At 44.7% G+C, this 18,040-nt stretch overlaps 1 protein-coding gene across 5 annotated transcripts in view; it reads left to right on the top strand.

Annotated features, from left to right (window-relative positions):
- znf423 (zinc finger protein 423) overlaps window positions 1-18,040 on the top strand; it is a 144,418-nt gene that overhangs the window by 57,589 nt on the left and 68,789 nt on the right. For all 5 annotated transcript variants that reach the window (XM_058387558.1, XM_058387559.1, XM_058387562.1 and 2 more), the window contains one exon: window positions 14,526-17,956. In XM_058387558.1, the coding sequence (XP_058243541.1) occupies window positions 14,526-17,956 (3,431 nt within the window). The remainder of the gene's footprint in view (window positions 1-14,525; window positions 17,957-18,040) is intronic.

An 18,040-nucleotide genomic window follows, 5' to 3' on the forward strand; every position in this document is an offset into this window, starting at 1 on the left:
GTGTCAGGAGCACTCTTTGTTCCCCTCTCCCACTTCCTCTGCCTGTCCTTTGTCCCTAGAAATAGCTGTCCAGTGTAACTGCCTGATCGGAATCCTCTGCATCCTGGACGGGTCATGAGAGAAACCCGCTGAGACCAAAAGTGAGAAAAGTGAGAGAGGTATGGCTGGATAGATAAAGAGAGGAAGGATGTGAAATGAGCGGCAATATGGAGGAGAGAACGTTAACTGGGGAAGGGAATGGGTGTAGGTGAATGTGCATTGATTTGTCTGAGACTGTGACACAGGAGCCCCCCTGGAGGGAGAGACCAGAGAGAGAAAGAACGAGTGAGTGATGGGGGTTGAGTGTTCAAAGTAGAAGGCCTGTGTATTGGGGTTAAAGATCTGGAGCATCCTTCTGCTGTTCTTCCGTGCTCCAATGTGCCGGCGTGCCACCAGCCGGTGTGAAATATTTAAACCTGCTTTTCATTTGGGTGCAGACTGGAAAACACACTAAATAAGTCAGTAGAGCCTTTTTTGGGTGGGGGGATGATGTCCGACGACCTCTTCTTTAAATTTGCCTGTTGGAACACCCTCACCAAGTCTCTTTCCGTTCTCTATCTCGTCTCTTGCTTTTCTTTCACTTTTATCATTTGTACCCCTGCTTCTCTTTCCTTCTTTTTGTGGCATTTAATGAGAGCGTCTCCATTGGAGCGCAGCAGGGCCATGGCGGGCCTGCTCTCTGACTGGCTGGTGGGAGCGCCCTACTCGAGTAATGAACTCCCCCGGGACGTGGCACAGCAATGCAGGCTGCTTTCCATGCTCCATTCCCAGGGCGGCCTGGAACTGCTGCTGATGGAGGAGGGACTGAAGGAGAGAGAGAGAGAGAGGCTCACCCCCCCTTCTACTGCCAAAGTGTGCGGCCTGTGAGCGGGTAGATAAAGTGGGAAGGGGGTATGGAGGAGAGGGACCAGGGGAGAGTGTGCATTCGTGTGTGTGTGTGTGTGTGTGTGTGGACAGGACTCTGACAGCTGCAGGGGCTCAGGGCTGACTGGTGTGTGTCTGATAAGGGGTCGGTGCGGATCGCAGACTCGGGGAGAGGACTAATAATCCACCAGCGCACACACACACACACATACACACACACACACACACACACATACACACACACTGGCACTGTGTATGAAAGTTAAGGAGAGCTAAGAGGAAAGGCAAGAGAGATTGTGTGTGTGTGTGATTGATTGAGAGAAACATTAGAGGGGCACGCATCACCTTAGGCAAATGGTTTGTCATCCAGCCTGCCTTCCACTCTTTTTTGGTCTGGATGTCCATTTTTTATGCAGCACCACGTGAGTTTTGGGATCCATCAGAGCAATACTATTTACCTGGTTGTACCTGGTGGTCTGGGAGCAGAAAAAGATGCTTGACAAATTCCACTACATCTAAACAGATTGCCAATCTATTCTGTAAGAACAGAGGAAAGAACAGTGTGAGTGAAAATCTCAAGGAAGAAGGTGGGAACAGGGAAGCAGTACTACCTATTAGTGCAGGGTTAAAATATAAAGCTGATTGTTAGAAAAGTACTGACTCTGGAGACTCCTTCCATAAACTTTCAATCTCAAAGCATCACTATATCATACATTTATGTGAAGTTATGTGAATATATATATATATATATATATATATATATATATATATATATATATATATATATATATATACGGTCCACTACATGTAACACACAACTCAATGCTGCTTTTAGAGGGATGGCACACTTCCCCAATGTAAAAGAAAACAGTAAGTACAAATTAAATAAGATTGTAAGTCTTAATGTAAGGGTTGTTTTTCCCCTATGTAATAACACTCCACTGTATGTCCTTAATTATTAATTTTTAGTAATACAGCATATTTAATAGCTTGAAACACTAGTAAGTAATAAAACACTTGGGGGTTTGATTTAATTTAATTTTTTTCATATTAATTTAATTTTGGGGCATGTGAGTGAGTGTGTGCTGCTACAAAAGCACGCCCTTCCTCTGTGACTGTCTACACTGTGTGTGTGTGTGTGTGTGTGTGTGCGTGTGTGTGGCAGACAAATGAAAATGAGCTCAGATACAGTTTAGAAAGAAAGACTAGACAGACAGGTGTGTGTGTGTGTCTTCTACTTTTCTGTTCATGTGTAACCCAGATATTGATTTAGAAGGAAAACAGTTCTCTACTATTCGTACATATTTTGTGTGCTGGAAGCACTTTGCATGTTCTGTGATTGTTCGTGTCTAATGGGAGAGTTTGGTGGCTGCTCTGCCATTAGAGAAGGGGCCATGGCGCTCTCGCTGCTCAGGGGCTCGGCCGGGGGGTGGGGGGTGGGGGCAGAGGAGAGGCTTGAAAGCCGCTGCACGTCCATATTTGAAGTCATTTCCATGTTTCAGTTCTCCTGTGTTATTAAAAAGTAGAGGTGGGGTGGCGTTTGAAGTCAGGATGGGGCTGTACTTTTAGGCCGGTCCCTCTGCAATCCTTTTTTCTGCCACCGAGGCCAAGCAGCTAGCAGCCACCATTGATCTGCTGCTCCTGCCATGCCTGCCCTCCACCACACTCTGCAGGAGAACCCGATTATGTGGTGCTGTGCATGCCTGTGTGTGTGCTGGCATTTTGTATTTATGGGTTACATTCATGTATGTGCATATGTGATGGTCCATGTGTGCTCTCATGCTCTCGGTTTGTGTAGTTTCTGTTCTGTGTGTGTGTGAAGGTCAGCTCAGTTTCTCCTTCCCAGAGAACAGCCCCTGGGGCGATGCCAGAAGTTCCCAACAAAAGTTTTTTTTTTATTTCTGTCGGGCAGTCACAGTGGACAGCCATCCTCCTTTGGGCCAGCGGGAGAGCTCCCTGCGTGGGCTGGGGCCTTGCTGGCGGAGGGGGAGGGCCAGAATGGGATCTGGCAATGTTTGTACGCCCCAGTGGGGGTTTGGGTTCTGTGTGTGTGTGTGTGTGTGTAAGACTAGTGCAAAGGCAACCCCAGGAGCCAATGGATTGGAGAAGTTTTCCACAGAGGCCCCGTCCTCGCCCTCTTTCGCCCCATGCTTTGGCGGATGTGGGCCGTAATTACTGGACCCCCTGGCCTCTCTCTTTCTCGCAGCTCCAGCCTTTGATCTGTTTCATGTTGAGCACATTTTTTCCCCTGCTCGTTCTACCTTTGTCTCGTCCTCTGGTTCTTTTCTCAGCCGCTCCTTTCTTTCCTGGATGACCCCCCCACCTTTGCTTTGAACACAGACACTGTGCTTTCTTTAATACACAAAGAGACTGTACTTTTTTCCACCCCCTCCATCCTCATTTACTAAAAAATTTTTGGAAAAAGTTAGCTCCTTTTGTTGATGGCCATGTAAAACTTTTTACTGTTTTTTTTGGTGCTGCTTTTCCCGCCATGGCCTTGACCTTGAAAAGTGGCACGCTCCTTTATCACCGCTCCACCAACATGCATGAGAGTGAAGGAGAAGCGCACAAAGCTAATGGCCGGCCACTCATCAGGTTGTGGTGTTGTTTAGGATTGCTTCCCGAGTTTCAAAAAGTCCTTCTCGTTTGAACAGCAAAAGAAAGGACAGGGGAAAGAAGCGGCGCTTGTGTGCGTGCGTGTAGCAGAGCGTCTCGGGGAGAGCCTAGGTGTTTGCGACAAAATAATAACGCAATTATGAAAACAGACCAAAGTGAGTAAGCGGCCCCCACCTGTTGTCGGTGGCGCTGTGTGTTGTTTAGCGCATGTCCTGCGGGGCATTGATCCGTAGCCTCCCGCATGTGTGGGGGATTGGGGCCGCTTTTTGTTTGCGAGGTAATGGCATTGTTAGCATAATGCTCTGTTGATTTGCTATTCACAGTGGTTTGATACAGCTATTCTTTTGGGCTAATTGCCACACCACATAGTGCTCAGCGCTGTCGAAAGCTCACATCTGATGGCGCTATCAAGGCATGGATGTGATTAGCTTTTGTTAACAGAGACCTGGTGGCATTTTGTGGCAGGAAAAAAACATTTATTTAAAAGAAATTTATGTCTGTGATGCCTAACCCTAACCCTTTTTCATTCTTGATCTGTAGCATGTCCAGGTTGTTTGGTGTGGATATAGAAGGCAAGAGCACACAAAGTTAATGACGTATAGTTTCAGAATATCTGAAAACTCTCTGTCCTTTCTAATACTGAATGGGTTTGAGGAAAATACTTACGACATGGTAATATAATAAGAAAGAACATCTCAGAGATGTGATGTGAGGTCAGAATTGGCATGGCAATCAGGATGGCATGGTTTATTTCAAGGGTGTAAGAATCGTGACAAGTGAGTGTGAAGAGGAGGGACACACACACACATAAACATACTGTGCTTCATTAATAACAGTGATTAGCCGGTGCTCTTTGTATATGAGAGCGATAGAGAGAAACAGGAATGAACACTTCTGTAATAACAGCATTGAGGTGGCGCTCTTTCCATGTCCTTGAACCTCAGCTGGGCGCTGTGGTCTCCCCCTGGGGAGTGCACTGTTTAATACCACAGTAATTATCCTCTCCTTTCTCAATACTGCCATCCAGGTGTCTCCTTCACCCCATATTCTGTGTGTGTGTGTGTGTGTATACTTATTGTGCACATATCCAGTGTTTTACTTAAACTTTTTAATATACTGTATGTGTGTCAGTGTCTTCACTTTTAGGTTTATGTGAATTGTTAGTGTCTCTCTGAGTGTTTGTGAGGTTAAAGCTTGTCATCAGGGTTTGTGTGTATGTGTGTGTGTCACTAATGGCAGGTCCAGGTGTTTCTCACAGCTCTAGACTCCCATGAGATGGCAGGGGCTCCCGGGGTGCTAGTCTGGGCAGAAGCTTCACGCCTCTGACTGCCTGTATAGGTCCTCTCCAGGGACTTTCATTCTTAACCCCTACCTCCATCACCTCATACCAGCTTGATTTGTTTCTCCAACTGTCTGTGTGACTTGTGACTTTATTTACACTGACAGAGGAAGAAAGCAAAATCGAAGACGTGGTTCTCCTCATCTTACTGTAGGGGGCGTCCCAGACGGGACTTAACTCGGGCACACTGGATATGTTCTGTGAATGCACTCTTATTTAAACAGTCTATAAATCACATCACTGCACATGAGCGCGTGTGTTTACTTTCCGCATGGCCTGCTTCAGTCATGTGGGTTACTGTAAACTGTACTATAGAGTCAGTGCACCGAAAGAAAATGTTTATTTATGAGTTCAACACAGACTAAAGTTCGACTTGCATAAAATGAGATGCGTATCATATCTTTCATATGCCAACCTGAATGAAAGGTGACCTGATTATATCAACCAGTTGGTCAATAATCAGCAGAATTTTGTGTGCATTCATGTGAGCATGACTGAGAATATTTGGCTGGACATTTAGTCTACGCCCACAAGGTGAACACGGAGTCGTCGATATTAATAAGAAAAGCACAAAAGTGGAATTAAAATACTAGTAGATCCAAATAGATTTCCTATGTATTTTCTTCATGTGTCACTTACACAGACACCAGTTTTAGATTTCATTGCTTGCATTTAACTATAAGAGCTATGCTAGACAATTAATTGGCTATTAATGTGGCCGTTGCAAAGCCATAACCTACCTTTGTGTTATGGCATGTTTGTGTGGAATCACACCCCACACACACACACACACACACACACGATTCGGTATGACACATTCTCTATTAGCTTCCCCCTGTAGTGTGGCAGCCTGCAGGCACACAGACTATTTTTAACAATGAGGTTTGGCTGATTGAGTTCAGAAAAATGAGAGATGGTCAGAGACAAGAGTGGCCGTCTACCAAGCAAGCCAGGCTACAGACCACACACACACACACACACACACACACCCCACACACACACACACACACACTCATCAAGCAGTGTCAATTGGGAGTTGTCTCTGTTTTAACTAATTTATTTCCTACTGCTCTTAGTGCTAAAATAGTCCAGTTGCGCTGCAGTCCAGGGTTTTATGCACCTTTTTCCCTCTCACTAATAGCTTATATTTTATGATCGTTTGCATTTTTTGATGGGCTTCTGTCTTATCACATTAATCTTTTTGTGAATTCATGTTCTTATGCAGAATTTTTCTGAATTTACAAGTTGTTGTAAAATGGGAATTTTAATCATATATCTTGAACAAAAGTGTAAGGAATACTTCAGTATTTTTCTGCCTGGTTACCATACTTATCGTGTGTGTAATACAGAAATTACCACAGAAAATAATGGCCATATGTGCTCCTGTACAGAGAGGGAAAAAACAGTAAACATTTTGAAAATGTTATGGAGGGGTGAAGGTTGACAAATGCTGAGACTCAATAATCCAAGCAGTGTACATCAGAGCATATTAACAGTTGTTTCTGTGTAACTAATGTTAAATAAACTCCTGACAGTCTGCACATAGAAGCATTTTCATGTAACACAAACACCACATCTCACGTTTCCTCTACCCATCTGTGATCTGGAGTAAATGCAGTGGCAGAGGCTGTAGCTCATGATTTTAGGGTGTTTCTGTGTGTGCTCAGAGGCCAGGGCAGGAGCAGACAAGCAGTGTGTGTTAATAGGGGGAGCAGGTGAGCCTTAACCTGAAGCTTTAAAGCTTCTTTTTGATCAAAGAGGGCCACGTGGCAGACAAGAGTGTGTGATCTCGGCCAAGAGCCTCTGCTCCAAAGCACACACACATCAGAGAGACTAGTGTACGCTACTCAGAGACTGCACAAAGACATGTTCAGTGCTGCATGTTCACTCATTTCAGGGGCATGCACTCAGGCTACGAGAGGTGAGGGTGGGGGTAAGTGAGGTTGTTGCTGCCCTGATTTCCTGCAAGGCTGGTACACAGCTGCTTCCCATTGACTCCCCGACAAAACTCTCATAGAGACACTCACATGAGAGCTAGAGAGACACGGGCTCTCCATGAGAGAGTCATCAAAGGAATATGTGATAAGGGTGAACAAAAGACGGTGGACAGTTTGTGCTAGAAGGAGGAGGAAAACAAGAGAGATAGAGCACAGAAAAATGGGAAACAGCGTGATTGAGTGAGTGAAGGAGATGCTGAGAAAGATGTGTGGTAGAAAGCGGGAGCAGATGCCAGATGTCTTGGCCTGCTGACGCTGGAGCAGCGGAGAGACTTGTTTTGGTACACTTCACATGTAATTAATGTGCAGCTGTTTAACGGTGCAGGCCCCCGCCGCTAACACACACCGTGCTGCATTGGAGTCAAACGCCTCTTAACCACTGCCAGTGCCCCTGTCGTCCCGCAACCTCACCTCCTCTCTTCTCTGTCCTTCAGACGTTCACTGTTAACTTGTTTTACATCTGTATATTGCTAATGCAGGTTTAATGTTTTTGGGAAGGAACCAGGTCCTCTGGGATGCGCAAACATTTTTTTGGGGGGCAGAAGCAGTAATGACCAATAATGTCTTCTTGTGTGCTTTTGAGAAACCTAATCAAGAAATCAACTTCCTGCTAATGATATAGATTAAACCTTTATTAAGATGTACTGATGCGCTCTTAACATGCTCCTGGTGGGGACCTGTTTCCTACTTGTGAATTTGGAGGAACTAATGCTGTCCATTTAATTGCATTGCTCATGCTAATGTTCGCATTTTGGCTTGATCAGTTTTGATATCCTTCCAAAGAATGTGCATAAGACGACTAGCAGAAAAATGTGAGCCAGTGTTTACCTACCACTGACATCTTACTTAGTAAAGATACAAAAAATTCAGACACTTTAATTAAAAGTAGTTTCCAAAGCTTTCCATTGTAGGTATGAGAGTAACTTGAGAGGAACTTTTTTGCATAGGCATAAAATTATTCCTATGACACTTAAAGGCAGTACACACCATCATGGTGGTAATGAATTCTGTTTATGGAGACTATTACAAATCAGAAAAGGAACTAAGGTGGTCAGCATCATTCTGTACTGTGTCCTCAATCTGACTGCACCCAGCTGAGGGGACTGTGAAGGGGAGCTTGGGGATTGTGGGGTCCATTCAATGTTGGCCCCACGTCCCCAGCTTCAGGCCTCCGGCCCCCTGCCCTTCACCTTCTGCCCTGGGAATGAAGCCGGCTGCCTGCACACTTTTGGGTGCCAACTGCTCCATATGGGCTGTGAGCAGCGTGTGTGTGTGTTTGTGTCCTCCAGGATACAGGCCCCTGACAGACCGCCTGTTCACTGTGTGTTTGAGTGCGTCTGTAGCTGAATATCCTCCACAGTTCTGAACCTTGATTTCCTGTCCACTGACAGGAGGAGCATGTGAGGATTTGTGTGTAACTCGAGGTCCTCTGGGAGAAGTGGCCAACTGAGTCCACTGGACCTCCTGACTAGAGTGTGCCAGCTTTATCAAGCAGGGATCATCACTGCTGAACAGTATTGTGTGTATTAGCGTTGCTCCACCGAACAGCATGGCTCACCACAGCTCAGCAACAGATTAGAAGCCAGGGTTATCCGTATCCCAAACAAGTGTGTGTGTCCCATCACATAAATATGCCTGGTAAATTAGGAGGCGTTTCTCTGTAGATTATTGGGTGTTGACTTGATAACACTTAAAATTCAGAAAGGTTGTAAATGAAACCAAGTGTTTTCTCTCATTTGCTAGGTTTCTCTCAAGACAAGCTACAAGACTAGTTTACTTTAGTGGAAGCTTCTAAACACAATACGTTAATATTTAGTGAACATACAGATGAGCAAACTTGTGCTTAATGGCAGCCCAAGGACACAAACACAGCTAAGCATGATAATACTTTAATCCTTAGTGAAAATACAAACACAAGATGCTATGCATCCATGGCTGAAACACAAATTTGTGAGGGCAATAGGTAGGGCATTTCATAGGCAGCTTCGTTATGCTATATAGTATGTAGGGCACAGAAAAAGAGAATAGGAAACCATTTGAGATTTGCCCTAACTAGAAACTGGTGAAGTTAAATGGTGAAATGGAGAAGCAATTCCAGATAGAGATATTTATAAAGATGACTCGATGTGCGAATTTGTTTGATCACTCGATGATCTGCATTATTTCTAGCTCCACTTGAGTGGCTCTACTTAGCTTTTATGGTACCTGAACAAGAAACCAAGTATGGGAACTGAAGTATAGTATGGTGTGTTTTGCAGTGGAAATAGCAGCAACATAGAAGATTATGGGTAATTTGCAGAGCTGGTAGAAATGTGCTATATGTGTGTGTGTGTGTTTGCCCATTGCAGACTGCCTCCCTTGAGAAGCAAAGGGGCACAGAACAGCATGATTGTGTCAGCAGGGTGTCACAAGGGGACTAAAAGACTAAAAGAATATGTAGAACAGCATGGAGGAGCAAAACTGGAGTGAGAGGATTTTTAAGTGTGTATGTGTGTGAGAGAGAGAGATACATAGATAGAGAGAGAGAAAAAAAGAGAGAGAAAGATTTTCCAGTATTTTCATATTTCAGTATCCTAGAACAGGTGTTTGGTCTCAGAGACCGCTCTCAAAGGACTGTTGACCATGCGGCCAACTCCTGTGTGATGCACCCTCCTGTCTCTCTCTCTGGGTCTATTTCTCTTTATATATCACAGTGTCTGCCTGACTTTCAGGCCAGTTTTGTCCTCTGTTATGTTTGTTTATGATTGTTCTGTTGCCTAGAGAGAAAGGAAGGAAGAAAGGACAGAAGGAAGGAAGGAGTGAATGAGTGAGACCTGCCTAAGGAGAAAGTTGAGAGAGAGTCAGAATATGATGGTGTGTTAACAAACCAATGGGGTAGCAAAGGTTAATACATAAAGCACCTATAGGGCTGAGGGAAAAAAGACAGAGAGGCAGAGAGAGAGAAAAGAGCCTCTTGAAAGTCGCTTTCCCCTGGCTGTTGCTCCAGGCTTGTCTGACTGGCATGCTGGGCGACCATGTGGGAGCTTGGGGTGGAAGTTGTTTTTCTGCCCCCTACAGTGCAGCTCTCCAGCCCGGGGCAGTGGGCAGAGGGCCAGGGGGAAGGGGCTGAGAGCCGAGCAGTGGCCTGCTGGGAAAGGTGGAGGTCTGGGCAGGGGGCCAGGCTCAAAGGTGGGGGTGAGGAGGGGCACTAAGGAATGTGTCTAGGTGAAAGGAATTGAAGGGAAAAGATGCAGATATTGAGTTTCAGTTGTTTCAATTTGAGTAAAAGGCTGTGGTGTCTGCACGACTTTGGCACATGTGCCTGCGTGGTACATCAATGACTCTTAATTCATCGATCATGTATTTGTCATGTCTGTGTTTGTATTCAATTTTGTACCTGTACCTGGAAATTCAAACAATATTGTCTTTTTCAGTGATTTTATTATAAACAGCAAAATGTTTCTAAATGTTTGATGTGATTTAGTTTCTTATTTTACAACAGCACACAGCATTTGTTGTGGTGCAATTATAATGTGCAGATTGTTTATCTTACCAAAAATTTTACTTTGACTAATAGGGCAGCATGATGTTTTGTTTCCTGGCTGGCTCTTTCCAAAATTTCCCTAATTTAAGAATGATTCACGTGTTTGCTATGGCCAAGCTAGCTCAAGAACATTGCAAGATGCCAGACTAGAGACACAAAAGGGGTCGGTGTGCTGAAATTTTAATCAGCATACAGGAGAGGGAGAGTGCTTTTTATTGAAACAGAGTTGTTTGGATCGTTTATTTCAAATAGTTAGAAATGCAGTACATTTCTACAATGCAGCAACCACAGATTAAGACCCGCGTAGAGTACTAATTTTAAAGAGAAAGTGTAATATGTTTTAAGTTTTTAAACCATTAGTATATCACTAAAAATGAGGAACCTTAAGAAGCAATTAAACAGTACACAGCAGCAGAGAATTAAAGACAGCATACCTTATGTAGAATGTAGCACTGCAAACGTGGAGTTCTGTGGGTTCTTGATCAGTTTTGTTCAACAAGGTGTTTTTTAAAACAGATTCAGTCTTTATAGGCTTCTAACACTGAAAGTGTCAACTGTTAATGACAGTAAATGTGATTTAACAAACATAAATAAATCAGAAGTATAATTTAAACTATACAATAGGCATAGACAGGTGAGTGTATATTCACTCAAACATAATCTATCCTCAGTTAATCAGTTATAATAGTTATATATAGTTATAATAGCTATAACAGTTATAATATTGAAAGTAGAAAGGAGCTGCAGTATCCAAAACACTTTGACCTTCTGTCATTAATGGGCCAGATAACAGATGTAATCTGACTAGAAGTGAATGCTGTCTAGGGTGAAAAACTTGTGATTGTGTAAAAGCCATAATGAACACACAGCCAGAGTGGTATGCTCCAGTATGGGTTTTCCAGCCATATTGTGCGAAACAGAGGGGATCCCTGCATTACTTTAAATTTCTTGATCTCCTTCACTTTCTTTCACTTTTCCCCCTTCCGCTTTCCTTGCTTCTGATAAGGAGGACAGAACAGACATCAGACTGGGCACATCTTCATTATAGCTTTTCACCAAGTTTCCAGCTCTGCATGCCAGCACATCGGCCAGCCCATTAGCCAGTCCCGCGCGGTCTTCTCTGGCCTGGGCTGATGGCGGCATGGGGGTGTACACAAGGAGGGGGCGGTGCTCTCAAACCTCCATTATTGAGACGGCCACCAATCAGCTGCTGCTGGTGGCTTCTTCTGTTATCGTGTTTCCCAATTACTGGCTCCAGCTCAAGGCAGGGTGGCAAGCCTTCCTCTGGACATCAGAGTGTGCGTCTGCTAGCCGTGTCCCCCCAACCTTTTTCATTCGCTCCACCCTTTTGTCCTACGCCCCTTCTCTCCACCTGGGACTGGCCAGCGAGCCGACGACCGGCACCACTGGAAATGACACCAAGCCAGCTAGATAATTCAGTAATGAGTCACAACATGAAAGACAGTTTGCAGACAGATAGATGGAACAAGAGGGAAGGACTGACAGAGGGAGACAGAGGGAGGGAAAAAGAAAGAAACAGACAGAGAAAGAGAGAAGGAGACCATCAAGGCTGCAGAAAGGAAAGGGAGTGAGTAAGAAGATTGAGGTTCTGTGCTTGTTCTTGGTGTTGGCTGCCTCTCTCCCCTTGCTCTTTATGTTTCTTTTCGAATTCAACTTTTTATTGAAATTTCTTACCCTGTTTAGTGCTCCTGCCAAGTCCCCTGGCGGACAGATGACAAAAGCCCTCTAAAAGCCATGTGATCTTCCATTTTCCGACAGCCACACTTCTGAGGATTAAGGCTATTTAATGACTATAATCTCCCTCTTTCTCAAAAGTGATTTCTCACATTCTCCCACAGTCAGAGGGATTGCATTAGCATTAATAGATTTATAATTCACCAGAATGACCACATGTGCCAGGAGTTTGTTCCCCCATCCTCCTCAGTCTCTATTATTCCTTCCTCATCTTGTTTCTTTCCCTCTTTTGCTTTCTTTTCTACAGCTCTGTGCTCGAGCAAGTGTTCCTTTGTATCTCTTGCCCCATGGTAACGTGTATCCGTGCCACAGCAGGAAGGCTTACCTGTCAGTCAGTATGAACCCCCTCCTTTCCCCTCTCCTCTCTTTCCTTCACTTTCACAGTGTCCAGATCAGAGGCTGTTCTGTCAGGGGCCACAGGCTTATTGTGTAGCTAAAGAATTCACCACAGTTAAGTCCCTCATGGGCTTTTATTCTGGGCTCTTTCATTGGGGCGCCAAGGCACTCTCTCTCTCTCTTATGTCACTGAGGTTTTAGGTTGTTTTGGGATAGCTCTTATATTGACATGGACACCAAAGCTTGTGGGGCAGGGGACCAAAGTGACTGGAGAAGAAGGCACAAGGGGTGTCTTACAGTGTAATCTGACAGTATGACAAAAACTATAAGAGAAGAGCTGGAGCACAAGTCAAAAATCTATTCTGCAGTTTTTTTTTAGTACTCTGTCACTGGCATTTCATAAATTGGGTTTGTGTTTTGTTCTTTCCTACCCTTCTTGTTTTTTTCTACCTGCCCTTTCTTGAGCATCCATCTGTACAATTTTATATATTGATTTTTCTAATGGTGAATGTGTCTCATAGCTGTAGTCTGATACTAATATCTCTATTTTTAAAATTTATAATTCATGAGTTTACAAATTTCTACTCATAAATCCCCATGGAGATATTTGTTCTGCTCAGCACCTACATTTTAAAATGAATCGATTCATCACATGAATTTATTTTCCACAAATTCTGCTGCGTTCACCTTTGTGTGCATGGGGAGAGTAAGAGGAAGTGAAATCCTACTATTGCCATATGGAGTTCTAATTATTCGCAGTTTGTACAATACAAGCTGACGTGAAGCACTTTTCTTTGTACAGTTTTGCTTATTTTCATTTCAAAGCTTGGGCAAAACTTGCAACATTGTTTTAGTGGTCTTTGGGGTATTACTGAACTCAAAAGGGGAAGGATGGTAGAAGGGGATTTTGGAGTTTTATCACCAAGGAGACATGCAAATATTTAATTACAGACACTTTAAAAAGAACAGCCTAATTGTCCGCAAATCTTTTTGCTGTACCAGTGTACCAACATTGTACCAATTGTACCATTGTACCAACATGTACCAATGCCTGAAGACCATCATTTTTCCCCTATTCCAAAAAGTATCCACTGTAAAAAGGAGAAGAATTGAGAAATTGAAAAAGAAGAATTGCAACAGAATGCAGAATTATTATTCCTGCAGTATTATTTGTATTCCATTAGCAACAATGCTACATAATTTATGCAGACAGTCACATGTTTTAAATCTTTGTTGATTGATTAAAATTTTTGGCAGTGAACAAACATTAAATATGTCAAGCCCAACCCCCGCAGCCCATTTCCATTTTTGACTTTGTTCCAGTGTCTATGAGTATGTTTATAGCTTGCAAGTTGAATGCTACCCCAGCTCATCTCTGGAAACATCTGGGGCTGTGAAATGCCAGAGGTTTTTAGCAGTACATTAAGAGTGCACATTTTGTGAGCAAAATAATCCAAACAAACAGGCAATGATAGAAAATTCTGTGTTTGTCTTTGCCACAGTAGGACTCTGTATACGCATCATCCCTACTCAATAAGTCATGAGCTCTGTCCCTAGTTTTCCTTTGAAGGTTGCTATTTGAGATGCTAAATAGACATTTTGACTATGTCGGGCTCCATCAAAGTTCACAAAATAGGGTGATATGAAGGTTTTATGCATTTCTACAATATAATCTAACTGGAAAAAAATGTATATGCTGGGCCCTTGAGCAAGTCCCTTAACCCTCATCTGCTCAGTTGTATAAAATGAGATAATTGTAAGTCACTTGCCAAATGCCATAAATATAAATGTATACCTTCCATTATTTTCTTCTGTACCCTCTAAAATGACTTGATTATATTATCTGTAATCACATTTGAGAAGGTTTACCCAACATGCATCCAAATTTGAATCGGAGGGATGAGTTTTTTTGCAAATGGAATGTAAGAGAATACAAAATAGATTTCTGTCCTTATTTCTCCATACCCCTGTGATTTGATTTATTTACTTATTTACCTCTGTGTAGATAGTGTTTTCTCCCTCATCATTTTTATTCTGTCTGTGTTTTGCATTGCAGATGGTGACGATGACCCGGGGCTCTCCTGGGTTGCGTCCTCTCCCTCCAGCAAAGACGTGGCATCGCCATCACAGATGCTAGGGGATGGCTGCTGCGATCTGGGCATGGGGGAGGAAGAAGGAGGCTCTGGCCTTCCTTATCCCTGCCAGTTCTGCGATAAGTCCTTCAGTCGTCTCAGCTACCTGAAGCGCCACGAACAGATTCACAGCGACAAGCTGCCCTTTAAGTGCACCTTCTGCAGTCGGCTGTTCAAACACAAGCGCAGCCGTGACCGTCATGTCAAGCTGCACACCGGTGACAAGAAGTACAGCTGCCAGGAGTGTGAGGCTGCCTTCTCACGTAGTGATCACCTTAAGATCCACCTGAAGACACATAGTTCCAGCAAGCCCTTTAAGTGCAGCATTTGCAAACGTGGCTTCTCCTCCACATCTTCACTACAAAGTCACATGCAGGCTCACAGGAAAAACAAGGAACACATGGCAAAAAAAGACCAGGGCAAGCGTGATGGGTCTACAGGGGATGCAGCTGATCAAGACCAAGACCTATACATGTGTGATTACTGTGAGGAGACTTTCAGCCAAACAGATGAGTTAGAGAAGCATGTTCTAACACGCCATCCTCAGCTTTCAGACCGTGCTGAACTACAGTGCATTCACTGTCCAGAGATTTTTAGTGATGAAGGCACCTTGCTCACCCACATCGACCGAACACATGCCAACAAGAAACATAAGTGCCCCATGTGTGCAGAGCAATTTACATCTGTAGAAGAAGTCTACTGCCACCTGGACAGCCACAGGCAGCCTGACTCTAGCAACCATAGTGCCAGTCCTGATCCAGTGCTGGGCAGTGTAGCATCCATGAGCAGTGCCACTCCTGACTCCAGTGCCTCACTTGAAAGAGGATCCACTCCAGATTCAACCCTCAAGCCTGCGCAGGGTCGGCGCAAATTGGTCCCATCCTCTGACCACGATGAAGGAGGCTGGTCAGGCAAGGTGACATATAGTTGTCCTTATTGCTCCAAGAGAGATTTCAACAGCCTGGCTGTTCTGGAGATTCACCTGAAGACTATTCATGCAGACAAACCTCAGCAAAGCCACACCTGTCAACTGTGTCTGGACACCTTGCCAACTCTGTACAATCTAAATGAGCATGTACGGAAAGCACATCGAACCAGTGGGGGCTCTGCATCCAACTTTCCCCTTCTGCAATTCAGTAATGTTTCTGCCTTTCACTGCAACTACTGCCCAGACATGTTTGCTGATATCAATAGCTTGCAAGAGCACATCCGTGTTTCTCATTGCTTGCCTAGTGGTGTGGTTGCTGGATCTACCACTCTAGAGGGCAACCATGCCTTTTTCTGTAATCAGTGCTCAATGGGGTTTCTTACAGAATCATCCCTCACTGAACACATCCAGCAGACCCACTGTAACAATGCAAGTGGTGTGACTAAGATGGAGTCTCCAGTATTGCAGCCTTCACAGTCCTTCATGGAAGTGTATTCTTGCCCCTATTGCACCAATTCTCCCATCTTTGGTTCCCTACTCAAGCTCACTAAACACATCAAGGAGAACCACAAGAACATCCCATTGGCCAACAACAAGCGCAAAGTCAAAGTGGCAGACCTGAGTCCAGCTTCGTCTGATGTGGAAATCTCCTCCCCAAAACGCCATAGAGTGGCTGGTGATTCTGCATCTGCAGGTGCTAATGGGGACTATCCTTGCAACCAGTGTGACCTTCGCTTTACTAGCTTTGAAAGCTTCCAGGCCCACCTTAAGTCCCACCTGGAGCTACTACTGAGGAGACAGTCCTGCCCTCAGTGCAACAAAGAGGACTTTGACTCTCAGGAGTCCCTGCTGCAGCACTTGACTATACACTACACCACAACCTCCACACAATATGTCTGTGAGAGTTGTGATAAACAGTTTTCTTCTGTTGATGATTTGCAAAAGCACTTGCTGGACATGCACACTTTTGTGCTGTATCACTGTACATTGTGTCAGGAGGTATTTGACTCCAAGGTCTCCATCCAAGTTCACCTGGCTGTCAAACACAGCAATGAGAAGAAAATGTACCGCTGCACGGCATGCGCATGGGACTTCCGCAAGGAGAGTGATTTGCAAATGCATGTGAAGCACAGTCACCTAAGTCAACCCACTGGGACAGGTGTTGCCAGCAAAGCTCGCAAGTGTATATTCTGTGGGGAGAGTTTTGGTACAGAGGTTGAGCTCCAGTGCCACATCACAACCCACAGTAAAAAATTTAACTGCCGCATCTGTGGGAAGGCCTTCCATGCTATTGTCCTACTGGAGAGACATCTCAGAGAGAAGCACTGCATGTTTGATGGAGGAAATGGCAATGGAAATGGAGGAAGTCAAAATGGAACTCCAAATGGGGTGAGTCAAAGCTCTAAGCGAGGAGGTGGAGGTGGAGGTTCAACTGCAGCAGCAGAACAGGCTGACCTGCAAAACATGCTCCTAAAGGGAGGGGCACAGGAAACTGCAAATAGCCATGAAGCCAGCGGAGGAGAAGAGGAACTAGATGCCTCAGAGCCAATGTATGCTTGTGATATCTGTGGTGCAGCATACACTATGGAGTCCCTACTCCAAAACCATCGTCTACGTGATCACAATATAAGGCCCGGTGAGGATGATGCAGGTTCCCGCAAAAAGAAGGCTGACTTCATCAAGGGTAATCACAAGTGTAATGTCTGCTCAAGAACCTTCTTTTCTGAGAATGGCTTGAGAGAACATGCCCAGACTCACCGTGGGCCAGCCAAGCACTACATGTGCCCCATCTGTGGAGAACGCTTCCCCTCTCTACTCACACTCACAGAGCACAAAGTCACCCACAGCAAAAGCCTGGACACAGGCACCTGCCGGATCTGCAAGATGCCCCTCCAAAGTGAGGAGGAGTTTATTGAACACTGCCAGATGCACCCTGACCTGAGGAATTCCCTGACAGGTTTCCGCTGTGTGGTCTGCATGCAGACCGTCACTTCCACTTTGGAGCTGAAGATTCATGGCACGTTCCACATGCAGAAGCTCTCCTCATCAGGTGGCAGTGGTGGGGGAGGAGGTTCGGCCTCATCATCACCCAATGGCCAGCTGCAGGCCCACAAGTTATATAAGTGTGCCCTCTGTCTGAAAGAGTTCAAGAACAAGCAAGAGTTGGTCAAGCTGGATGTCAATGGCCTGCCTTTTGGGCTATGTGCTGGCTGCATGAATCGTGGCACCAATGGTCAGTCACCCAGTGGTGTTGTAACCCCTCAAGAGCCAGGGGAGAAAGGTGCTTCTGGACTACGCTGCCCTGAGTGTGCTGTGAAGTTTGAGACCTTGGAGGATCTGGAAAGCCATGTTCAGGTAGATCATCCTGAGATGAGCCCAGAAACAAGTGCAGCCAAAAAAGCAACAGAGGCCTCTCCTGTCCCTAAAGTAAGTGTTAAAATTTGCTAAGCAATACTTCTAGAGAACTTTCCTAAATGTCTAAAGAATGTTAGATCTTTGATATCGATATTG

Source organism: Hemibagrus wyckioides, linkage group LG04 (genome assembly GCF_019097595.1).
Source record: "Hemibagrus wyckioides isolate EC202008001 linkage group LG04, SWU_Hwy_1.0, whole genome shotgun sequence".
Taxonomy (NCBI): domain Eukaryota; kingdom Metazoa; phylum Chordata; class Actinopteri; order Siluriformes; family Bagridae; genus Hemibagrus; species Hemibagrus wyckioides.